The 23,949-nt window shown below is 54.0% G+C and overlaps 3 protein-coding genes across 8 annotated transcripts; 2 read left to right on the top strand and 1 right to left on the bottom strand.

Annotated features, from left to right (window-relative positions):
• Positions 1–346: 346 nt before the first annotated feature.
• Positions 347–4,571, top strand: KLHL30 (kelch like family member 30). 4 transcript variants are annotated; one of them, XM_075033306.1, is made up of 9 exons: positions 375–490; positions 754–1,180; positions 1,298–1,594; positions 1,683–1,851; positions 2,072–2,158; positions 2,387–2,542; positions 2,636–2,824; positions 3,398–3,543; positions 4,122–4,571. In XM_075033306.1, the coding sequence occupies exons 2-9, from the start codon at positions 821–823 to the stop codon at positions 4,371–4,373; spliced, it is 1,656 nt and encodes a 551-aa protein (XP_074889407.1). In that variant the 5' UTR covers positions 375–490; positions 754–820; the 3' UTR covers positions 4,374–4,571. The 4 variants fall into 4 exon arrangements, with proteins under 4 accessions (XP_074889409.1, XP_074889410.1, XP_074889407.1 ...); XM_075033308.1 differs by lacking the exon at positions 754–1,180 and having other exon boundaries at positions 347–490; XM_075033309.1 differs by having other exon boundaries at positions 353–490; positions 754–1,594.
• An 876-nt stretch (positions 4,572–5,447) lies between these two features.
• Positions 5,448–9,834, top strand: ERFE (erythroferrone). 3 transcript variants are annotated; one of them, XR_012651038.1, is made up of 7 exons: positions 5,448–5,853; positions 6,046–6,233; positions 6,344–6,452; positions 6,526–6,616; positions 6,738–6,816; positions 8,360–8,562; positions 9,405–9,834. XR_012651038.1 is itself a non-coding variant. In XM_075032344.1 (6 exons), the coding sequence occupies exons 1-6, from the start codon at positions 5,448–5,450 to the stop codon at positions 8,411–8,413; spliced, it is 927 nt and encodes a 308-aa protein (XP_074888445.1). In that variant the 3' UTR covers positions 8,414–8,597. The 3 variants fall into 3 exon arrangements, 2 of the variants coding, with proteins under 2 accessions (XP_074888445.1, XP_074888443.1); XM_075032344.1 differs by lacking the exon at positions 9,405–9,834 and having other exon boundaries at positions 8,360–8,597; XM_075032342.1 differs by lacking the exons at positions 8,360–8,562; positions 9,405–9,834 and adding an exon at positions 7,145–7,384.
• A 764-nt stretch (positions 9,835–10,598) lies between these two features.
• On the bottom strand, positions 10,599–23,941 carry ILKAP (ILK associated serine/threonine phosphatase). Its single transcript, XM_075032341.1, has 12 exons — positions 23,824–23,941; positions 23,000–23,065; positions 22,546–22,602; positions 21,343–21,465; positions 20,320–20,446; positions 19,249–19,355; positions 18,691–18,784; positions 16,117–16,204; positions 14,663–14,784; positions 12,751–12,870; positions 11,285–11,366; positions 10,599–11,068 (listed from the first exon to the last, which is right to left on the bottom strand). Exons 1-12 carry the CDS (start codon positions 23,867–23,869, stop codon positions 10,928–10,930), a joined length of 1,173 nt encoding a protein of 390 aa, XP_074888442.1. The 5' UTR covers positions 23,870–23,941; the 3' UTR covers positions 10,599–10,927.
• Between the last annotated feature and the right edge of the window lie 8 nt (positions 23,942–23,949).

Genomic DNA, 23,949 nt, shown 5'->3' with positions numbered 1-23,949 from the left:
GACCCCCTCCCTCCCTCCCCCAGGGATCGTTGTCTTGGCCCCCGGCCGCCCGCAGCAAGGCGGCTGCCGCCGTTTATTTGTGGCCGCCGAGGAGTGAGATAACGTCCTATATTTAACAGTCGGCCTCGGCGGCCACAGCCGGGGGGAGGAGGGACGTCGCGGGGACCCCCGGCGACCGATGGGGCTGGGGGAGGCGGGGCGGGGCGGGATGGTGGGGGGACCCTTTTCCCCCCGGGCTTGCGGTGCCCGGCTGGCCGCGGAGGGGTGCTTTCCAAAAAGCAAAGCCGCGGGGCAACGGGGATGGGCAGCAGCGGGCAGCTCTGCCTGTACGGTGCCTTTAAGAGCAGGGAGCGGTGTCCCGATGCCGCCTAAAAATAGCGTGTTCCCCCGTCTCGGCTGGATCCCGTGTCGAGCCGGAGTGCCCCTCCCCGGTGCCGGGACTGCGGCCACTTCGCTCCCGGCGGGCCAGCCGCAGGTCTGCAAAGCCCAGGTGAGAGCGGGAGGGAGCAAGCCGGAGCGGGGCTCAACCCAGCCCCAAAACCACCCCCACCCCCGAAAAATCGGTGGCAGACCCGGCAGGGCAGCTCGGAGCGTGGGGAGGAGAAATCACGGCCATCCGTGGAAGTGGGAGTGGGGGGGCTCCAGGGGGTGCTTCTCCTGCCCCTGCTGGTGCCTGTAAATCAGGCGCTGGGAAGGGGCGGTTGTGCCAGGGGAGGGGGGAGAGAGGGAGATGTCATTGGCTTTTCCTGGCAGGGACACCCTTACCGCACTCCGCTCGGGCTCTGTCTGCTGGCAAGGCCCCGCGGCCATCCCCAGCACCATGGTGAGGAACGTGGACGACTTTGACTTCTGCCTGCCTTCGCACGCCCAGGGTGTGCTGGAGGGCCTGCAGCGGCTGCGCACCAACCCCAAACTGGCGGATGTGACGCTGGTGGCGGGCGGGCGGGAGTTCCCCTGCCACCGCGGCGTCCTGGCCCTCTGCAGCCACTACTTCCACGCCATGTTCTCCGGCGACTTCGCCGAGAGCATCGCCGCGCGGGTGGAGCTGAAGGAGGTGGACCCCGGCGCGCTGGAGATGCTGCTCGACTTTGCCTACACTGGGAAGGTCACCATCAACCAGGGCAACGTGGAGGGGCTGATGCGGACCTCCAGCCAGCTCCACTTCCCCACTATCCAGAAGGTCTGCAGCCGCTACCTCCGGCAGCAGATGGATGCCACCAACTGCCTAGGTATCTGCGAGTTCGGTGAGAGCCACGGCTGCCCCGAGGTCTCCTCCAAGGCCTGGTCTTTCTTGCAGGAGAACTTTGAAGCCGTCTCTCTGCAGGAGGAGTTCCTCCAACTCTCCAAGGAGAGGTTGGCCACCTACCTCTCCAACGACCAGCTGCAGGTGCAGGAAGAGCAGAGCCTGGCCGAGGCCGTGCTGCGCTGGGTACGCCACGACCCGGGGCCCCGAGCCCAGTTCCTGCCCGAGCTGCTGGAGCTGGCCCACCTCGTCTCGCTGCCTGACCAGTACCTGCAGAACCTACTTGCCACCGAGCCCCTCGTCCGTGACTCAGATGCCAGCAAGGCCCTAGTTGCCCGATCCCGTGCCATGGTGTGTACCCCCTGCCCCAAATCCCACGCCCTGAGGCGGGGGGGAGGCTCAGCTCAGAGCCTGATGGTCCTGCCCCGGCCTCTGTCAGGGGCAGAGCGATGCCAGTGCCCAGAAGAACTCCCTGACGCCACCGCAGAAGCTGGAGGAGGTGCTGGTGGTGGTTGGCGGCCGTGTGCTGGAGGAGGGCGAGGATGAGGACAGGGGGCTGGAGATGCCATCCACCCCCAGGAACTTCGCCTTCTACAACCCCAAAAGCAGTAAGTGCCCACGGCAGGGATGGGGCAAGCACATACACACACCCCCCCCCGCATGTTAATTAACCCTCCGTCTACCCCAAAGCCACCTCTTGCCAAACGATCTGGTGTCAGGAGGGGCACTGGGGGGAGGACAGGGGAGGGAAGCATGAAACAGGGCTGGCTTAAAAGCATCATCACTGTCTGGGGGGGGGGGTCATCACTTGGCTCTGCTGGGTTTCAGGGCAATGGATGGCTCTGCCCGACTTCCCTGATTACAACAAATGGGGCTTTTCCCTGGTGGCTCTGAACAACGATGTGTACGTCACAGGTAGGTGCCGGGGCTCCCGGTGCAGGTTGGGGGTCCCCAAGGAGCGGGGATGGAGGATGGGGGACAACGATGTGGGCACAGGGTGCTGGTGTGGGGCTGGGGGCTACCCTCCTCCCCAAGCAAAGCCCTCTCCTTGCTCCCCTCTTGGGCGGATCCAGCCTCTGGCAAGGGATGCCCAGGGATGGCTGTGCTCAGAGGGGTTGGCCCGCCTGACCCATCCCTCCCCAGGCGGCTCCCGGGGGTCCCAGAACGACACATGGTCAACGACACAGGCCTGGTGCTTCTGCCCAAGGGATGGTGCCTGGAAGCGCATCGCTTCCATGCTGAAAGCCCGGACAAACCACACCAGCGCCATCCTCAACGGTGAGATCTACGTCATTGGGGGTAAGGCCATGAAGACCCCAAGGGTGCTGTTGGGCCGGGGGTCCGTGGGTGCCCGGAGCAGTTGGGTGGCTGCAGCATCCTACTGCCCTGCAGGGACGACGGTAGACGCAGTGGAGGTGGAACGCTACGACCCCTACAACAAGAGCTGGTGTGCCATCAGCCCAGCCCTCAAGTACGTGAGCAATTTTGCGGCCGCCAGCTGCTTGGGCAAGCTCTACCTGGTGGGCTCCTGCGCTGTCAAGTACAACGCGCTCACCCTGCAGTGCTACAACCCTGTCCAAGGTGAGAGCTGGACCCTCCGCTGCACCCCACCACTGCCTTCCCAGGGAGCAGGACTAAGTGGGACCCCCAGGCAGGCGACACCCTGTGCCGCCAGGCATGGTCCCGTGGGATGCGACCAGGTGCTAACGGGGTCTGGCGATGGCTGTGGCATGGGGCCAGGGGCCAGCCAGTATCATGGCTGCCAGCAGCACGACTTGAGTCGCAGACCTCCAGCACAGCCGGGACCTGAGCTTCAGTGGAGTGGGATCCCCGGGGCAGAGGGGCAGGGGAGGCTGCCTGCCTTAGGGAGGAACTAAACCCCTGTGACAACGCTACCTCCTCGAACAGCCTCTGCACAGTCCACAATGGTCTCCCCATCTCACACCACCACTACAAACAATATCCCCACTTTGTTTTATGCAAGAGCCTCATCTGGGATGGGGCCTGCAGGTGCCATCCTGCCTGGCTGCTCTGTCCCCTCTCTTTCAAACTCCCCCTTTAAATAGCTGCAAGCTCGGCAATGCTTTTTTCGGTCGCTGGCAGCTGCATCAAGAGCCAAGGTTGGGACGTGCTGCTGACGGCTGCTCCTTGCAGATTTGTGGAGTGTGATCACTTCCCCCTTCATCCCCAAGTACCTCTCGGCCCCACGCTGTGCCACCCTGCGTGGGCTCATCTACCTCATTGGGGACAACACCAAGAAGGTCTACATGTACAACCCAGAGGCCAACATCTGGCAGAAGGTAGCGGGATGTGGGGCTGGGCACAATCACCCTCTCAGGGACTTGGGGGAGCTGTTCCCTCCCCGTCAGCAGCCTACAACCATACCCCTGCACCTGTTGCCCCCAGGTGCCAGCACCCCCTCTCCCTCCTGCCCACTCATCCCTTGGCTGTATTAACCCCTGCAGGGCTGAAGCTGCCCCCATCCTTCCTTCCCTGCTCCCCATCACACCCACACTAGGAGCACAGCTTTTGCACCACAATTACTTACAGCGTTCATGCTGCAGAAGCCCACAGGACCCCCCTTTTTCCAGCACCACCCTCTGGAGCGGTGTGCCGGGCTCCTGCGTGCACAGTCCAGCAAAATCCTGCCTGTCCCCTCCACCATCCAGACCCCGCCACTCCGCACAGCATCCCCAACCTTGCTCCCATACAAGCACAACGTGGGGATGCTGCTAAAAGCAAGACACGGCCCCAGGGGCCCCCAAACCTCGCAGAGGGGATGGGCAAGGGGACGCACCCGGTGGGTCAACATCCTCTGCGGTGGGAGCGGGAGGTCCCTGGGGGGGTCCCCGCACATCTCACCCTACCCCTCGCACAGGTGCAGCTCCTGCACACACTTCATGAGAACGGCGGGATGGTACCGCTGGGCGACCAGCTCTTTGTCACCGGTGGCCACTGGAAGGGCATGGACGGGGACTACCGGGTAGAGATGGAGGTGTATGACTGCGCCAAGGACCTCTGGACACGGGAGGGCTCCCTGCCCTGCCTCTGGCTCTTCCACAGCTCCTCCTCCATCTTCCTGGACACCTCCAAGTGGACGGAGGCTTTCCACGGTGCCCATGGGTGGTAGAAGAGCCCACAGCATTGCCTGTCACCCTGCGCAGCTGCTCTCCTGCCTCTCTCCCTGCTGCCAGTTCAGCTCTGGGGGGGGGACAGATGGAAACCCCTCTGCCAGGCTGGCTGGGGCATTGGGAGCACGTTCTCCCCCCCCCCCCTCGCCACTGCAGGGAAAAGGCTTTTCATTATAAACACGCTTTGGCTAACGCTCTCTTTTAGTTTGTTTCTTTTGTTTTTAAGAACTGCTTTTTTCCCCCCCCTCGAAAACCCCAAAGCTTTTCAGGTATTTCGAGGCCTCCCAAAGTGTGGCCCATCCCATCAGAGACTGGCATTGCTGCCTGATGGCCCCTTTCCCCATCACGTTGACCCAGTATGGGGAAACAAACACAAGGAGCACCAGGGGAATCTCTTTCCTGACACCCAAAGCTCTCCAGCACCTCAGTGGCCCACATGGAAGTGTCAGACACACTCCAGTGCCCCATGGAGCAGAATGACAGGAGATAAACCAGTTTTTGGATGCTTTGCATCCTTGGGTGGCACACTGGCCTGCGGTGGGGTGCTTCAGCCTGATTTCTGTCCTGGGATAAGCAGCAAGCACCCCGGGAAGTGACCAGCAGCAGCCAGCACCCTGGTGGCTTGGGGTGCCTGGACAGAGCTGGGCAGTGCCTCCTGCCCCGTCCCCATCTCTGCTGGTACCAGGTGGCAGAGGACGCCCCAGGATGGGCTGAGCACAAGGCAATGCTTCCCCGATGGCCGGTCCCACCACCAGCACCGGGACATCATAGCTCTGCCAGAGTCGTTTGAGGATTAATCTGCTCTGTGTTAGGTTTTTTACTGTTTCCGAAGCATGCCGAGGGGCAATGCGGGTCCTGGGGGGAGCCCCCCGCCTCGGGGAGGGGGGGGGGGCGGCGCGTCCCCCGCTCCCCACGGCTTTCACACACGGGGGGGGTCCCCGGGTCTCTCCCGCGGCAGCAGCGCTGCCCGAGCCCCCGCAGCGGGGCGGGCCCCGCGGCGCCCTCGCAGGCTCCGAGGCGGGGCCGGGGCCGGGGCCGGGGCCGCCCTCCGTCCCGGTAGCGGCGGCGGCGGGATGCGGCTGCCGGAGCTGTGCCTGGCGCTCCTCTGCGCCGCCTGTTCCGCGGGGGCGGCCCGGGAGGGGTCGCCGGGTCCGGGAGCAGCCGCGGGGAGGTCGGCGGAGGCTGGACGCGGGGGGACGGGGGCGGCCGCCCTCCGGGCCGGCGGCGTGGACCCCCGTCAAGCGTGGCTGCTGCTGGCCGGGAGCTCCGGGAGGGGGAGCCGCAGCCGGGACCGGGGCAGGACGGGCACGATGCGGGACGGGACGGGGGCTGGCGCAGCTCCGGTACCCGGAGGCCAATCTCCGGGACAGCCAGCCCAGGCTGCCCTGCAAGTCGGTGTGCCGGGCGCTGCCCCTGCCCCCCGCGAGGCCCCCGCCGTGCTGGAAGAGCTGCTGAGGGAGCTGCACCTCCTGCTGAAAGGTACCCGGCGGCCCCGGGGAGTGCTGCAGGAAGGGGGGGGGGGGGTGAGGGGGACCCCGGGGCAGGAGGAGGGGACAGCGGGGACGAGGCACCGCGGGGCCGGGCGGCAGAGCCGGGCGCCGTCTCCTCTTGGGGCCAGGAAAAGCCGAGGTTCCTTCCTAAAGGCGAGCCCTGGTCGGGTTTTGGGGTCAGGCATGGTGAAGGAGCAGGCGAAGACGCGCAGGAAGGCCTGGGAGGGGCGTGAGGAAGAGGAGGAAAGCGGTGAAGGCAACCCACAGGCCGGGTCGCACCGTCGCGTGGAAGCCGCCTTCCACTGTCGGACACGCGAAAACATCTCCGTCGAGCAGAGAGGGCGGCAGGAGCTGCAGCTCTACTACATCGTGAGTGCCCAACCTGCTGCCCTCTCCTGCCTGCTCCATCTTCCTGCCCATGGGGCACCCGGCCTGGCGCAGGGGCCGATTCTTTAACCCGAGCCTTTCCCCATCCCCAGCCGGAGAGGGAGGGGATGTTCCACCGTGGCCCGGGGCTGAACCTGACCAGTGGGCAGTACACAGCCCCCATCGCGGGGTACTACACCTTCACGGCCACGCTGCACATCGGTGAGCCCTCGGGGACCCCCCACGGCCCCGCCGGGGAGGTCCAGGCCGGCTCTCACCCTCCTCTCTGTCCCAGTGCGCAGAGAGCAGCAGAGGAAGGGGCAGCCACGCAGAGGGAATCGTCTGCGGCTGCTGATCTGCGTGCAGTCCCACTGCCAGCACAACAGGTAGGGCAGGGCAAAGCCAGGAGGGGAGAGGGACCCTGGGCCAGGGAGGGAGGAGGGAGTCCAGCAGCCCCAGGGGAAGGAGGGACACACTCTCCCCAGCACCACCCTCCCTCTTCCGCAGCAATCTGGAGACCGTGGCCCGGCTGGAGAGCGGCAGTGACCTTTTCACCATCTCCGTTACCGGAGTCCTTTACTTGCAGGTTAGTGGTACCAGCTCGGCTCAGGACCCTGTCAGGCAGGAAGGCACCTTCCATGGTGCCAGCTCCAGGGCCGGGCATGGAGTCTGTTTCTCAGCCCAGCTCCAAGCCCAAAGGACGCTCAGGGCTGAGGTCTGCTGGGACACTACAGCACATACTAGGGGTGGTCTGCCCCACCAGCCTCCGTGTCATCCTTTTCCCAGGATGCCAGGGGAGCAGCCCCTCCAGCTCCCAGCTGCTGTGCGCAGGGGAGAGCGCCCTCCTTTGCTCTGTCAGACTGTGCCCAGTGCCCAGAGATGTCCCAGACCCATTATGCCCTCTCTCCCTCCAGGTTGGGCAGTATGCCTCTGTTTTCGTGGACAACGCTGCAGGCTCTCCCCTCACCATTCAAAGTGGCTCTGATTTCAGTGCCATTCTGCTGGGTGTGTGAAAAGGTGCTGGGCACCACCCAGGGAACTGAATTGGTGCCAGGAGCGGCAGGACCCTTCCCTCTGCCAGCCACCATCATGCCTCACCGGCTCAGCACCAAGCCCAGGGAAGACCTTTTGCTGCTGCAGGAGCTTCAGGCTGGCCCAATACTGCTTGTGCTGCAGAACTATCTGAAGCTGGACAAAAGATGAGGGAGGAAAGGAGGAGGAGAATAATAATAATAAGCCTGACAAGGAGCTAAAGGAGTTAACTTTTATCTAAAGGCTGGGGCTGGAAGTTTATATTGGAAAATGCTGCTGACAGTGGCAGCAGCCAGCTGCTTTCTCTGCAGGGCTCAACATCGATGCTTGGGATGAAGCCCCAGACCTCCATTTTTGCTCTCAGCAGATTTCCCTGTCCAGCTTCTCAGCAGCCCATAACAGATTATTTGTATCGCTTTAGCTTCCCTGCAATGTATTAGCAGTGAATATTTGCTGGCAGAAGCCAACATCCTTTGCAGCTAATCTTCAAAGCAGAGCAGTGTTCCGATAATGCCGCACATTCGATTAAAGCAAATTCCTGTCCCGTGGCCTTCCACGCCAGGCGTTCCCTGCCCATGGCACAGGGCCCAGGCCGTGGGCAACTCAGATACGCTCCTTGCTTCAGCCCCGATAGCCGTCTGAGCCGAGGATGGGCGCAGGGCTACGTGCTGGAGCGAGGGCTGCAGGAGAGGTACCAGGGCAGACTGGGTGTGGGGCAAGGGAGCCGCACGTTTTATTTTTTAGTAGCATGTAACACTGGGCAAGCTGTGCCAGCAACCCCATGAGATAGCCCAAACTGCACCCAGCCCCACCTTCCCCAAGGGATCTGTGCACGTAGGCAGGGGAAAGCAGTCTCCTTGCGCTGGACCTTGCTCATGAGGGCCTTCCTGGCCCTGCCTGGCCTTCTCTGCAGGTTCCATCTCCTCAAGGAGCCTAGTGAAGTAGCTGTTGCTGCAGCTCTTCGTGGGTGGGCATGTTTGGATCTGGGGGGGCGGGAGGGAGGGCTCTGGCTGTGCAGTTTTAATGCCGACTTCTTCCCCAAGGCAAAGAAAACTTGTCTCTGAAAGGAAAGATGTGCTTTTCCCCCATCCAAACAGATGGGCAGCAGCATCCTGGCAGAGATGAGGCCTCTGCAGCTCCTGCCCAGCTGAGGAGCTCGTCCTGGGCAGCATCTCCCAGTTACCATGCGTGACCATGAGCCAAGGCAGTCTCGCTCAGATCAGCCACCATCCCTTCCTACCAAACACACCCAAGAAGATACAAAAGGACTCGCTGTTGGAGAGTAGGGCTTGCCGAGCTGGTAAGCTGTCCTCTGCAAGTGAGAAATAAAGAGCCCAGTGCACTTGAACACAAAATTGAAAGTTAATTGAAAGACTTGATTAAGTCAGAGCTACTGGGGGGCTAATTTAGGTGCGGGGGGGGGGGGGGGGGGATTAGAAACTCAGTCAGCCCCAAGGGAGGGGAGCTGCATGAGGGGAGCTGCATGTACAGCACTTCTGCATGGGCCACCCCAGGGTGGTGGTCCCAGAGCTCCCCATGGTAGCACGATGCTGCTGAGCAATACAGCAGGCAGAGTTTATTTTCAGGAAACCTCTTGCAGACCCCACCCTACCAGGAAATACAAGCAAACTGTTTTTTGACTTCCACTAAAGCTGGGGTTGAACTTGCCTTTCTAACTGTCTGGCTACTCACAAGCATGGTGAAACCTGCTCCACAGTGCTTCCTTTTCCCCTTTGCCCTGAAAAATGGACAATAAGATCCATTTTATGGAAACAGTTATTAACTGTACCATAACACTGTGCATTATTGTTCCTAGTTGGAGTTATGCTTTCAATACTCTTTCCAAAGGGAAGGAAAGAAGAGTTTTAAGAGGGAGGGGGAGAGAAGACAGTCAGAGAAGGACAAGCTGATACTGCTCTCACCAGTTCTTGCACTGGAATTAAGAGGGGCTTCCTGGAGGGAGCACCAGAGAGAGGGGTGCTTGGCTCAGCTCTTGCAGCGCAGCACACAGCTCTCCCCAGTGCAAGAGCTGTGAAAAGCAGGAAGAGAAGGAAGGGCGAGTTGCCTTTCTGAGATCTGCCATCAGGGTTTCTTTTGCCACAGACTGAACAAACTCCATACTACTCTGTCTTGGCTCTCCAGATGCAGCTTTCAAGAGCAGAAACAGCAGAGCGTGTTACTAATATGGGCAATTCCTTCTCAGCTCACCCTGCAGTGTAACCTTACATCAGAGTACACAGGAATGGCTGGGAGCAGAACAAGCTGGTGGAGGCGTGCGCGCGCTACCCGAAATACATGCCGGAGGCCTGCTTCCTTCCTCAGTGCTCTGCAGAAGATGCGGAAAGCTAGTGCAAGCTAGACCGTAACTCGGCCCGTGAACTTTAACTGACTTGTACTGTAGCACAAATAGATGAAAGAAGTCAAGTCACCTGTCCCAAACAACAGGACGTCTTTTGCGTGCTCAAGAAAACGGACAGCCCAGGATCCAAGACCATCTCCCAAAGCTCCAGAAAACACAGGGAACAGAAAAGAGCTGAGGAAGCCTCACAACCCTGCACAGGACTATGCACAAAACGGCAGGCACCATTGCCACCAACCTACCCAACCTCTCTCTGGGACTGCACCATTTCTCATGCAGAGTGAGGAGGTTGCGCAAGAAACCACTGCACGGACCCACTGGCTCATCTCCCTCATTGCACTGTCTCACCCACAGGACGGGAAAGTTGAGTAATCTGGAATTCAAGTGCTTTGGTAGCCCAATCTGTTTAGCTTTCACTCTCTCATTTGGTCTTAAGCCAAATTTTTTCTGGAAAACATCACACCAACTCTCTGCAGCAACAGTTGGTAGAGAAATGTGGATGGGATGAGATACAGGACACTTAATAGCAACAAGTACCTAAAACCCGAGATGCCTGCTCCTCAGATAGCACACAGACAAACACAGAGCCTGCCCTTATCTCAGCTGCCTGGCAGGTCCATTTGGTGAACACACTTTCCCAATAAACATAAGGAGCAAACTCCAGCTACTTTTGCCATATTAACAACTGGGATAAAACCTCAATGTTTTCTGCAAGCAGAGGGAAGGTAAGCTGCTGCTCTGCAAGCAGAGTTTGTATCACTCAGCTTCATGCAACCTCACAACCCAGCTTCAGAACCAAAAGATTTCCTTCCCAGCACTAAGAGAACAGCCCACACTGCATCACAACCTGGTGGCCTGGGGTACTGCACAGTCTGTACGCTACAGCCCGACTGGGAGCTCACACTGAGTCTTAAGAGCTCAGGACTCTCCCAGGGCCTCACACAAAGCTCAAAGAAACGAACAGCAGAACGGCACCATTTGGAACAGCTGGCAGAGTTCATGCCCACAGATGCCTGCTCTTGCTAGCACCTCTGCAAAATGGATTTATTTGGTTTGCCAAGACATTCACGGGGGATTGACAGGACAAGAGATTTCCGCATAGGCTGATCCACTGTGGCAGCCACTTAGAAAACACTGCTAGCCAAGTGAGCTAAAACTATTAGAAAAAAAAAACAAACCACCTTTATTTACACTGAAGAGCATCCAGCAGGACCCTCCCTCCCCCGGCCACACATGCACGCACACCGACTTCTTTATTCCCTTACATCCGCTGCAAGCTAGGGATCCTGCTGCCGCACTTCATCTCTCAGTGCTCTATCCGGACCACCATGACCGTAACGTTGTCTGCTGACCCTCGCTGTACTGCCTTGTTGGCCAGTCTGTTACAGGCAGCTTCATATCTAGCATCTGCTTCTAGCTTCCCTTCTCTCGTCTGGATGTTCTTATCCTGTTGGGATGAGGAAAGACAATGCTGATTGCTCCCAGCAAAGCACATAGATGCAAGCACATAGTAATTTCCAAGCATGGGGAAGCAAAACAAATAAGGACAACCTCATGTAAAAGGGAGGATACCCTGGCAGAAGTACATTTCTGCAAGCTGGAGGCATTCCATTTCGTGTCCCCTGCCCTGACAAACCCAGCCCCCATGCTGCCTTCTCCTCACCTCCAGGCAGGATACAATGAAGTTCACAGCTTCTTCTGGTGTAAAGACTTTAAAGAGGCCATCACATGCTATCAGAATGAACCTGGAAATCAAGCAGAGACAGGTTCCAAGGCTGAATCTTTGGCTCCCCAGCCTCAGCAAAATCCCTCCAAGCTATTTTATGAGTACCCACGCTCCAATCAAAAGGGAAGATGCCATAAAGGTCATCTGGAAATCCCTCAGAAGCACCAGAAGTCCTCTGGTGCTCCAGAACCTACCATTCACAGAACTGAGGCAATTCAAAGTACAGGCCAAAGAGTCAGGCAAACAATGCAAGACCTAGATCAGGACATCCTGACAGTCCTACTGACACTACACTGTTAGGCAAGACCATATACCACGCCCTGCTGGAAAGCTCCATTATTTCTCTAAGGACTGCTTCTTTCCTTTGAGTCCTTTTCATTCACGTATTTTCCCTGTGAAGTAGCTAATGCAAGGAAATAGAGAAACACAGCCAGCTTAATACCTTATGTGCATCCCTTTAAATCCTTTACATTTCCATGCTCCTGAGGTATGCGGTAATTTAAATAGAAATATTAAAAAGAAAAGCAAGCAGCTTAACCCAGCAATAGAGGCATAACTGTGATCAGAAAACTCTGCCACAAGGTATTGCTGCAGGCTGCAGAATGTTCAGGGGACACAAAGCCCAAGGCCAGGAGAACTGCCTCCTAGCTCCTCACCAAAGGATGGCAGGGGGCAGCCTGCTGTGCACTCCCTGCCTGCACAGGGGATTGTATTAACCAGGAGCCCTAACCAGAGTCACCAGACAAGGAAAACTACAACTATCGCACAGAAGTGGCCAGACTGCCACAGCAGCACGTCTCTGAAGATGTCGTTTCAGAGCCTGATACTCAGAATATCTTTAGAAATATTTGAGTGGATCACTTGATATGCAACTCTAATCCCAGAAAAAGCAGCAGTACTGGGTTACATTCTCACCTCGGAGAGCCTGCAGGGCCATACTGACCTGAAAGCTCACAGCAATTTGTCATTGCCAATCATATGTTAGTAAAGTATCTCAAATCTCCAAATATCAAGAGCCAAATGCAATGGTATTTGTGGGTACCAATGACTGCTAGAAACAACTCTTGGACAGGACAGGGATCCAAGAATTCAAGCCTTAAACTGCTTCATTCAGAGCATGAAGGAAGTCTAAGGCTCGTGTATGTTATCACTGCTGTGAGGCCAGTTTCTCCAACAGGAGCCTTCACAGCATCTTGACAGAGTGAGGCAGCAGCATTATCCCACTATAGTGGTAAGAACAGAAGCAGAGAGACATCAGCAGTAAGAGCATCCTCTAATTCTGCATGATCAGTCTGAAGTGCCTTGGCCCTAAGAGCAGAGCATACGGCGTTGTGCAGCTTGTGCTACTTCTGCTGAGCAGAGCTAGGATGCAGCCAATCCCCTTGTGCACGGGCATGCTTTACCTGTCGTTGTGCGTGAGTTGGCAGCGTTTGATATCTGGCACAGAGATAACACCACACCGTTTGTACTGGCCATCCCCAATGGAGCGGGAAACCTCCAGCACTCCTAGGACTCTTCCGTCCCTGCACAAGGAAAGAAAACACTGAGAGCCCTCCCTACACACACACAGATCTCACTGCACTGGCTGATGGGACTTCATGGGTGCGTTCAGCTGCCTCGTACAAATCCTGACCCACTTCCCCAGCAAGTTCAAATCTTCCCTTCAAAGTCTCCTTCCCTTTCTGCATGTTTGTGAAGCTTTGGGAAACAAGTGGAGAGGGGGAGGAAGAAATGAAGTCAGGAGAATTCAAGACTGCTTTCTGTCTCCCTGCCCGAACTCAAGTCCCGCTTAGCCTAGCAAGCCAGGGAAGTAAGAGTTATGTGCTGAGCTGAACTCCCAGAGGCAGAGGTTTGAATTCACAGATTATTTTTTGGCAAGGTATCTAGCCAACTGCATTTCAATAGAAGCACAGAGTGCAGCAGGCAAGACCAGGGTCTGAGCCAGCAGCCCCTCCTGTCCTCTGCCTATCAGGACACCAACCCCTATAGACTGGCTCAGCTGGGGGCAGTTCCAAGGAGCAAAAACCATGGCACTTTCTCCTGATCACTTGGTCTTTACTAACCACCGATCACAGCAACCAGTTCTGTGAAACCCAAGTTACAGTCCTCCTTAGGAAGCAGTTTTGTTTGCTAAACTTTTCCAATTAACTGAGTGCTGCCCCAACAGAAGCACCTTCCTACACTCCACCTTTCCAACAATTCAGCATCTTCTCCCCCAATAGGCTCTTCTGTGCACTCTGGAAAGCCAGAAGCTCATTCATCTCTTAGTCCAACCAGCCCCGCTTGAGATAAAAGCAAGAAGTGAGGCACGTCACAGAGAAGGGATCTGATGCTCATGCACTCTGCAGCTTATCTCTTGGGACCAAAATATTGAATTACAAGCAGTGGGAGAGGCTCCCAGGCAGCTGGGGAGATGTTTCCCCAGTTCTGAAAAGAGCTAACAGACACTGGCCCATCTCTTTCCTGCGTGCAAAGATAGATCAGTGCTAAGCATAAGAAGCACCATGTGCTCTCCAGAGATAAAGGGAACAAGGCGCTCCAGACATGGCAGCGTGACAGAACTGAGCCCACCCTTCTCCACCCCGGGGAGGGGGGGCATTCTGCTTCCGCGGGCACCAAGGTACTTCACCTGCACCAAGTCCTCTCTTGTGAGGATGCCATTAAATCAAGAAACAGCCTTCAGAGAAGGGAGAGAACCTAGCCAGGGAAGTCAGACACAGCTGCCCAAACAGCCATGCACACCTACATGCACAGGATATGCATTAAGATAATCCCGCTCTGGCTCCAGAAACCTCCCTCCTACTGCAGACCACCTCAGTGCATCAGCAAACCCTCAGGGCAGCAACACCAACTGACATCAAGGGCTTCTCATGCCCTCTCAAACCATCCCCCTTCTCAGAGGACAAGGAAGGAGAGGTGATGTCACAAGCAAGGAAGTGAGTTCTGTTCACAAAACACTCTACAGTGTGCAGGAAGTCATAATTTCTTAAACAACCAAGTCCAGCTCTGTAGGTCAAGCTTAAGCATGTCCATGCTTGCACCACACTGCCAGGCTTTCATACGGGTTCCTGCCTTTGCAGCACAGCACCCCACTGCCATTGTAAGCCCCTGGGAAGCCAGCCCCCATCAACCAACTCAAGCCACTGAATCCTTAGACATCTCGGGCACCACTGTGCCTCCCACAGACAGCAACAGATTCTCTCTGGGCTCTCACTAGCATATGCACTGGGCTCAGGAAACACCAGAAACTTAGTGCTTGGGCCCAAAGTTGGGCCAGGGTTTAGATTTGCTCACTCACACCCTTTAGGCACTTACCTGACATTTCCCCCAGCTTTCTGTATCCGCATACGCTCCTCATATTGGGTGGGGTTGTGCTCCTTACTGAGGCTTAAGGCTGCATGTTTCTGACTCTCTTCATTGTAACGACACAGAATCGCCTGTGCTGACAAAAGTCCCTCGTGACTAAACAACAACAAAACTGCAGCAAGAAGAACTTCTTGAGAGCAAGCTACAAGTTGTAGTGAATGGGGCTATGTCAGGCTGGTGACCGGTGACCAGTGGTGCTCCTCAGGGTTCAGTCTTAGGGCCAGTGCTGTTCAATATTTTTATCAGTGGTCTGGATGCAGGAGTTGAATGTACCATTAGCAATTTTGCTCACAGTACCAAACTGGGAGGTGTTGTTGACTCTCTGAAGGAACAAGAAGCCTTGCAGAGGGATCTAGATAGATTGCAGCATCAGGCAATCTTCAATAGCATGAAATTTAACAAGTCCAAGTGCTGGATTCTGCACCTGGGACAGAGTAACGCCAGGCACAAGTACAAATTGGGAGAGGAGTGGCTGTAGAGCAGCCCTGCAGAAAGGGATCTGGGCTGCTCGTCGGCAGTAGGCTCAACAGGAGCCAGGAATGTGCACTCTGGCAGCCAAGGGGGCAAACCCCATCCTGGGGTGCATCAAACACAGCATGACCAGCCGGTCAAGAGAAGGGATTGTCCTGCTATATTTGGTGTTGGTGTGGCCTCACCTCGAGTACTGTGTGCAGTTCTGGGCCCCTCCATTTAAGAAGGATGTGAAGGTACTGGACATTCATGTCTAGAGGAGGGCAACCAAGCTGGTGGCAGGGCTGGAAGGAATGTCCTATGAGGAGTGGCTAAGGTCACTGGGTTTGTCTGGTTTGGAGAAAAGGAGGCTGAGGGGGGACCTCATTGCTCCCTGCAGCTTCCTGAGGAGGGGAAGTGGAGACGGAGGTGCTGAGCTCTTCTCCCGGGGATCCAGGGACAGGACACCCAGGAATGGTTCAAAGCTGCACCAGGGGAGGTTCAGACTGGACATCTGGAAACATTTTGTTACCCAAAGGGTGGTCAAACACTGGAACAGACTTCCTGGAGAGTGGTCAATGCCCCAAGCCTGTCACTGTTTAAGAGGCATTTGGACAATGCCCTTACTAATATGCTTTAATTTTTGGTCAGCCCTGAAGCGGACAGGTCATCAGTTGGACTAGATGGCCATTGTAGGTCCCTTCCAACTGAAATAGTCTATTCTACTGTGAGATATGTAGCGTCACCAAGAGAGTGCTACCACACACTGTTGTTTTACACTATGGGAGACAACACAGAAGTACCCTGCACCTACCCAGAACAAGATGCTTTCTAGGAACAGTTGGGGAGCTCAGGGCAACTGGGACATCCCACACAAACACCTCACCCTTCAGGGCTAATAAAGCTCTCGGAGGAACTGAGACGCCAGCAGTGGGCTTCTCCATTCTGCTTACCCGGCTGTCCCCAAGGTTGGCTATGTAGAGAATATTGTCGACAGCTAGGACACAAGTAGCTGTGGAGCCATCTTTCCATGCTGGCTTCCTGAAGGGAACAAAAATGAGATTACTAAGTGGGGAAAACAATGTTTAAGAAGTTAGTCACAGTGTGCTCCTGGGGACTCAAGGAAGTGTCGTGTGCCAACACGCAGCAGTCAGCTAGCACAAGCCCCCAGTAGCTGCCTGCAAGCAGCTAGAGAAACGGTGGTAAATAGCGAGCTGGTCAAGGACAGAGGAGCTGCACAGAGTACTGCCTTCTAAACACACGGCCAATGCCCAACTGGTTCAAATACTGCCAGCCATGCTTCTCATATCAACCCTTCTTCACACTCAGCTCCCCGGAAAGCTCATCTGTGGCTGGAACTGGCTCAGCCCCGATGACTGCCCAGAAGCTATAGCATCATGAGCAAATAAGCACCCCAAACTCATCCTTGGGAGGCTCCTTCTTTGCAGCAAAAGGAAGGCACAGCCACGATTGCCACAGAGTTGCCTTCCTTTTTGCTTTCATTTCCCTTCCTTTTTTCAGCATACCCCTGCCCACCTGTCTCAGTCCTCACCACCCCACCTCAGCAGCAATACCACTCATTCAGGCATTCTCCTGATATTTCACTTCTGTAGTTACGCTTGTATCTCTACAGCTCTAGGTAAAACAAGAAGCGTTTCTTAGATTACAGCTGCCAGACTAGCCCTCCCCACAATGAAGCCCGGCTACAGTGACACACTTCACTGAAACTAGCTTTGAGAAACTCATTTCTAGACATATTTCATCCAGTTCTTCCCAGCTTCAAAGGTGCAGCTGAATGAAGATCATTCATTTCATCATCAATACAGCTATCGCTAGTGATCCTTTATAGCACCTTTGTCGTAAGTCACGTTTCTGACGAAACAGAGACTGGTTTGGGAATGACACTGTTGTGACAGACTCAAAGAAGCTTTTTCCTTTTGCTTGGTCAAACTTGTTGATCTGATTAGGATTAAGAGACTGAGCCAGTTTGCAATTTACTTAAAATTGAAAGTTAGCAGGCAATCTCAGAATCAGATGCACCAACAGTCTGTGTTAGAAGTGTCACTATGAAATCAGAAAAAAAAACCTCCACCCCAAAAAAATGTGTAAAGGACCGGTAACAAAGTGACTGTATTTTAAATGCAATCTATATCTTCCCTAGTCCACACAGTTGGTGTGCCAGTTCAGCAGAGACTGAGAGAAGGTAAGGGTGCTTGCACTCAAAACCCAGCTGGAAGGCAGGCTGGCAATTATCCCACAGAAAGTAGCTGCTGTGCTTTTCAGCTTTGTTTTAAAATAATCTGCTAGAAACAAGCTTAAGATGAGGGACATTCATTATCAACATCTCTGTTTTCAAAAGAGGTGAAGAAAGCAAGATTTAAACTTACATTGGGAGAGTTAAGTCTTTCAACACAGGGCATTAAAAACAACCTCAGAGATGTGCTCCAGCCTGGCAAGCACATACTCACCAACAGGAATGCAGCTCTAAAGAAAGCTGCACACAGCAGCCTGCAAAGTACTGCTCTACAGATGCCCTCCTGCCACTCTTTGATGCCGTCAAACACAGAGATCCCATTTCAGGCAGTATGGGATAAGTCACTTAAGCAACATGCTAAGTCTTTAAAAAGAAGGCAAACAAGATGCCATGGTAAGGACAGAGGTGCATTCGTGGTCATGTTTTGGTTCCTTCCTTTACTACGAACATGTATTTTAGTCTAAGGGGTCCTACAGACCACTTACCACAGAGTAAAACCAGAACGTGCCATGATCTAGCTCTAGCAGGCACTCAGCTGGCAGTTACAGCCTGGCACAGCTAAGCTGTGAATGGGGTTTTGCCAACGCATAGACACAACTCAAGGTTTCCTCTGCCCTGCTCAGAACTAAGGCCTGTGAGATGCAAGCTAAGAAATTGTCATGGTTTAACCCCAGCCAGCAACTAAACAACACACAGCCACTCACTCACTCCCCCCCCCCCCGCCCAGTGGGATGGGGGAGAAAATCGGGAAAAAGAAGTAAAACTCGTGGGTTGAGATAAGAATGGTTTAATAGAACAGAAAAGAAGAAACTAATAATGATAATGATAACACTAATAAAATGACAACAGCAATAATAAAAGGATTGGAATGTACAAATGATGCGCAGTGCAATTGCTCACCACCCGCTGACCGACACCCAGCTAGTCCCTGAGCAGCGATTCCCCGCCCCCACTTCCCCGTTCCTATACTAGATGGGACGTCCCATGGTATGGAATACCCTGTTGGCCAGTTTGGGTCAGGTGCCCTGGCTGTGTCCTGTGCCAACTTCTTGTGCCCCTCCAGCTTTCTCGCTGGCTGGGCATGAGAAGCTGAAAAATCCTTGACTTTAGTCTAAACACTACTGAGCAACAACTGAAAACATCAGTGTTATCAACATTCTTCGCATACTGAACTCAAAACATAGCACTGTACCAGCTACTAGGAAGACAGTTAACTCTATCCCAGCTGAAACCAGGACAGAAATACAAACACATGAGAAGCATTTACACTTACTGGCTGGATGCCTGCTTTAGAAACTCTTCATCTGTGTGTTTGAAGGTGTCCAAAAGGCATCTCTTCACAGTTTTCTCCACGCTGACTACCTCACCTGTCAGACAGGGAAAACGGCAACTAAGCTCCAGCCAAAACGTATCTGACCTATCCCAGTCCCTCCCTTCGCTCATCCAACATTCAATCAGGCAGTGCATCTCTCAGACCCTGTGCAGACCACCTAGGGTGCATCCTGGGCTCACACTACCAAAAATCTGCCCAGTAACGTGTGGAGAATTTATGACATACCATTCACCCCCACAGGCATATTTTAATGCTTGAAGTGGCACTGCCAAAACTGGCAACAGTGCATCTCACACTTGTTTAGCAGTTTACAACTGGCTACTTGTACCCTTGTGCCAAAACTTTCCCGGGAGACAATGCAGTCTCACAGGCCCACTGGGAAAAAGGGATGGGAACTGTAGAACTATGCCCAAACAAATAAGTTTCCCTATCCACTGCCATAATGTCAAGGCAGAAAAGGTGATGGTTGTCCTACAGCCCTTATTCCACTCCTCTCACCTTTAGGAAATTTCTTAATCAGGTTTTGGTGCAGATTCTGTGCTGCAAATTTTGAGGCTCGGACTCCCCCATGGCCATCAAAAACAGCGAAGTATGAGACACGTGTGCTGTGAGGGAACAAAGAGCAGCAGAAAGGGGCTAAGAAAGGCCATTAGCCAGAGGGTGGGATTGAGTACATTTGTCTCCGTAACACCCTGCCCTGTGTCAGCCAGACTGAATAAATAATGCACTCCAAGGCACAAACAAAGGTAGCACACCTCTAAGCTCACACATTCAAGCATTTATGCGGTTTATGTGTGCAAGCACTGAGGTGAGAACTTTCTTGTAATTTTCCACCCCTCAAGAAAACGAAGGGCAAAAGAGAATTTATAGACCACAACTTGGCATAAAATCAGCTAAACATTTCACCCCAAGGGCACTGCAAACTCACCAGCACTACACAGATGTAGTCCCACAGTTCTTTCCATGCCTAAACTTGTTGAAACCATGCTGCAAATAAGAAACTCAGATCCCTCAGCACACAAAGCTCTCGGGACAATATTAGTTCAGAAGCTAAATCCAGTTTCAGGATGATGCTTAAGAGCATTTCTTTAAATACACACACTCCCCCTTACACACTTAGATGTGTTAATTTGCTAAGAGATTTAAACTTTTCAAATGAGAGAGTTCTGACATCTGTTTTCTCTTCTTTGAGTGCTCTCCATTGTCACAGCTAGGGTTTTACACACTGTAAAATCCCCAAAGCAAGGCCCGATTACTTATAATTAAACTGAGGATCTCTAAACACCCACACTTACATTTGGGTAACAGAGGCTCAATATCCAGAGTTACCAGGCCCTCACAGGTATTTGTATATAATAGTCCCGTGATTTGCCCAGGAACACAGCTAATGATTCAGCCCAGGTCTCCCAATAACAAGCCCAAACCACATACCGTGACACACGTGTAATCAAGAGCATCAGCTGCTCAAAAAGGATCATATCATGCGCTTAGCTGAAGCAAGCTGGAGCTCCTTCACCCCTGTGATGGCTGCCATCCACAGCTTTATTCTGGCAGTTGCGGCCCACTTACATTTGGGAGGGCAGAGGCTGGCATTCTTCAGTGATATCGTTTAAGATGACATGTGCATCCTGCATGTCTTCTCTTTCACCTTTCCTCTCTGCCACATAACCCTTCAATCCAAGAATGCCCGCTGACCCTAAAGGGGAACAAAGCAGACACACGCACAAAAATCAAACTCCTCCATCTCCTCAGCTCAGGCTGAAAACCAGTAAATCAGTAACCACTTTCCAGCTTTCAGAACCCTATCCTAGCACTGCAGCAAAGTACTGCCCTCGTCCTGCAACACATCTGGCACTTTCTGCTGAACAGGATATATTTCTTTTGTAACATGGGGTTTTAAGTGCCTCCAAGGTCAGCAGCTATAAAAACCACTTGCCCCCATTTTGGCAGGCAGCTGTAGCCAAGTGGGACTGCTGGCATTGGACAGGGCTCTTGCCAAAAAAGGGGGGCGGGGGGGGAAAGCATATGGCACTGAACCTGCAAATTAAACAAAGCACAGGTTTAAAGAGGGTGCTAAGGACAGGAAATCAGGGTCTGCTGTTTCCAGAACATGTCCCTTCCTTTATACCCCTGAACACATCTTATTCCCAAAGCTGCAACATAACAGGCGGGCACCTGCACTGAAGTCTAATGCCCTATAGGTAACAGCAAGTCCCTCTCTCTGGTTTTCTTAGCAGCCACCCAGTGGAGAGATTTGTGGATGTGGCAAAAGAAACTTGTGTAGCTCTAGTCTTCCAGAGGTTTCACAACCAATCCCCTCCTGCGCAGCATAGGAACTTAACCTACAAACACCAAGGTGCTTGCTGCTCAGCTTCTGCCACTTCAGCAGGGCTGGTAAAGGCCCAGGTGAGGGAGGCAGAGAGTGCCAGGGAGCTCAAGGGGCTTCCACAGACCGCCACAGCAGTTTGTTCCCTATGAGAGGCTGAAAATGCAAGCGGACTGAAGAACCAAAGCTCAGCTTTGGTCTGGACTTACTCAGCCCAACATCAAAAGTACAAATCGAGTACATTTGTTTTCAAACTGTCTGAAAACCTTTACAAACTTTCTTTTCCACAAGTTCTTCCCTGCCATTCTTCTCTTCCTCCTCCAAGGACTTTCTCTTCTCCCCTTTCCCATGGCTCCCTGCTGATGAGACCTGCTCAGTAGCACTGGAGGCTGAAAGAAAGCAAAAACGCAGGTGGCTGAAGTCTTCCAGCTCTGTTTTACTTGTATAAATTCAGCAGCTAGTCCTTTTATACTGAAGCACTCTCAAGTGGGCAGGCTCGCACGCTCACACAGTATTAAGTGACCAGAGGTATTACTGAACAAGACATATTAACTGACCACAAACGCACACACACAACTTCACTTAGCACATACAACCCACGGCACACATCGCTGTCTAACCCAGCAAGTGCTGATTTGATCACTTTATGTTGTATGACCCTACCTCAGGCACAGTACCATTGTGTTTGGCTGGCAGGCTGTCGTTTCTCCCCAACAACCTACAGTTTGTTTCTTAGCTACCAGCCTTTTTTGCAGTTAACTGCTCAGGAAGTTAACATTTCAGGTTGGAGGACTTCTGATTTTTTTTTATTATTTTTATTTGTGTCCATAAATTGTGCCCACAACAATGCAAAGAAGTGTATTTTATTACTCTGAATTTGCTAAGGGTTTCAGAAGACAGGTTACAAATTAAAGCTAGCAAACAAAATACGATTCCCATGATGTCAGAACCCTAGCCTTTTCCTTCTGGAGATTTATTCTCATATGGTATAGCAAATCATCTCACCTCCTCCCAGGTGCTAGCAAACACCTGGTTGCCTGCAGAAAGTCTTGCTAGACCAGCAGTCTGATTTTGAAGACATCTACAGCTAGGAACAAGAAGGCAGTCTGTGCCCACAGCCGAAAAGCAACAGAAGCCAGGGCAGTGGCAGCACCAGGCCAGCGCTGCCATCACTCTTAGCAAATACACAAGTACTTTCACTCCCAAAGCAGGGAGCTTTCAGGCACAGACAACAGGGGTCCTCAGAAGACACTGGAGGGATGTACTGCTGGGAACAGATCTAAGTTTACTTTTAAAGAGTCAGAATCCCGACTTAAACAATCGGGGCACAAACAGATCACCATGACCAGTATCAGCCAACCCGGACACCAGCTTAACTTGCTGTGGGGCCAACAAAACAAGCTACATCAGTGGGTCTTCCCGAGAAGGGCAAGTCAGCAGAGGCTTGGTGAGCTGACACAGCTCCTTACCTGTGTCACCGCTGCTGGCTGGCGGAAGATCATCAAAAAGTAAAGAACCTCCTTTTCCTGGAGCACAAGAAAAAGGCAAGAAGAACTAAATACCTTTGTTCCTTTCAAGGAATAATGCTCTGTGTACACCCCTCCTGAGGTGCAGAAATTATAAAATGCCAGTTTACCAAAGCGAGCCAAATTTCTACTTCTGTTATTGGATGGTGGGGGCAAACTCAGGCCTTACATTTCTTTCAGGGAATATTTATATGGAACATATGTGGAACATCTATAACATTCTGGTTACCAAAAAAAACCACAAGAAGAGGAAAGCAACTGCTCTGCACACAGGTGCTGACAACTCGACTGTCTTTATCCTGTCTAACAAAAAGGGTTTACACGAGTTTCACCCCAAGAAATGCTGATGCACAAAACACGGGAAGCCAAACTAACGGCAGGAAGGGAGCACTCATACCTGAGTCAGCACTGCTGGCTGGTGGGAGATCGTCAAAGAGCAGAGGCCCTTTCTGGGCTTCCTTCCCTGTAAGACACGAGGGCAGAGTCAGGACCCGCTGCAGGCATTCAGGGGTTGGTTTCTGGAGGGACTGCCCCCCACATGAGCATAGGTAGGGTAACCGAGGAGAGCATTGGCTATCTTTCTTCCATCTCTACTTTAGGCAGCTCCTACACGAGCAAAACAACCACCTGCCTGGGGATGACGTGAACTTCTATCTTGAAAACAGATTTATTTTTTTTTTGCTAGCAATTCACTCAACTTGTGTTAACATCCCTCAGCAGCCCGATCAAGATGTTACAGGATGGGAGGGGCCCAGAAAGCACCAAATTATTTCAAGTAACACCATTACAGCTCTCCACGGACCCACGACCCGCAGCAGCACAGAGGGGAAAGCCTCCAGCACGACCTAAACCTCACGGCTAACGCTTTGCATCTGAACGAGTCCCAGGCAAAAAAAAAAAAAAACCAAAAAACAAAAAACCCCAAACCCTGTAATTTCTCCAAGGGTTTTTGAGCCACTCCCTCCCGCAGCCGCCCCCTCCCCCACCCCCACTCGCCCCTCAAGCCCTCTGCTGCTACCGCCGCCCCCATGCTCTCCCTGTGGCGGCGGGAGAACGGGACCGGCGCCTGCCCCCGGAGGGGCTCGCTGCCCCGGCGGCGCTGAAGCAGGCCCGGCGGGGCCCCGCGGCCTGTCAGGCCCTGCCTGGGCGAGGCCCCGCCCCGGGGCCGGGCAGAGCAGGACGGCGATTAGGCGCCCGCCCCAGAGGTGGCGGGCCCCTCACCCGCCACCGAGGAGCCGGGCTCCGGGAGGTCCCCGAACAGATCCATCCCGCCGCCGCGCCGGCAGCGCCGCCGCCGAGGCCGCTTCCTCCTGCCCAGGCGCCGCTCCGGGCCCGCCTCCCCGCCCC

This window comes from Buteo buteo, chromosome 7, assembly GCF_964188355.1.
Source record: "Buteo buteo chromosome 7, bButBut1.hap1.1, whole genome shotgun sequence".
In the NCBI taxonomy this organism is placed as follows: domain Eukaryota; kingdom Metazoa; phylum Chordata; class Aves; order Accipitriformes; family Accipitridae; genus Buteo; species Buteo buteo.
This window is presented reverse-complemented; position numbering and strand designations above follow the sequence as displayed.

What these genes read in the sequence shown, in the direction of transcription:
- KLHL30 (XM_075033309.1), top strand. Translation starts at nt 821, where the DNA reads ATGGTGAGGAACGTGGACGACTTTGACTTCTGCCTGCCTTCGCACGCC. An exon ending in CTTCTACAACCCCAAAAGCA is followed by an intron (nt 1,852 to 2,071) that starts GTAAGTGCCCAC and finishes GCTGGGTTTCAG; the next exon opens with GGCAATGGATGGCTCTGCCC. An exon ending in GTGCTACAACCCTGTCCAAG is followed by an intron (nt 2,825 to 3,397) that starts GTGAGAGCTGGA and finishes TGCTCCTTGCAG; the next exon opens with ATTTGTGGAGTGTGATCACT.
- ERFE (XM_075032342.1), top strand. Translation starts at nt 5,448, where the DNA reads ATGCGGCTGCCGGAGCTGTGCCTGGCGCTCCTCTGCGCCGCCTGTTCC. An exon ending in GCTGCACCTCCTGCTGAAAG is followed by an intron (nt 5,854 to 6,045) that starts GTACCCGGCGGC and finishes TTTTGGGGTCAG; the next exon opens with GCATGGTGAAGGAGCAGGCG. An exon ending in AGCTGCAGCTCTACTACATC is followed by an intron (nt 6,234 to 6,343) that starts GTGAGTGCCCAA and finishes CCCCATCCCCAG; the next exon opens with CCGGAGAGGGAGGGGATGTT.
- ILKAP (XM_075032341.1), bottom strand. Translation starts at nt 23,869, where the DNA reads ATGGATCTGTTCGGGGACCTCCCGGAGCCCGGCTCCTCGGTGGCGG. An exon ending in GGAAAAGAAAGTTTGTAAAG is followed by an intron (nt 20,447 to 21,342) that starts GTTTTCAGACAG and finishes GTTCCCCTTTAG; the next exon opens with GGTCAGCGGGCATTCTTGGA. An exon ending in CAGCCTCTGCCCTCCCAAAT is followed by an intron (nt 19,356 to 20,319) that starts GTAAGTGGGCCG and finishes GTTCCCTCACAG; the next exon opens with CACACGTGTCTCATACTTCG.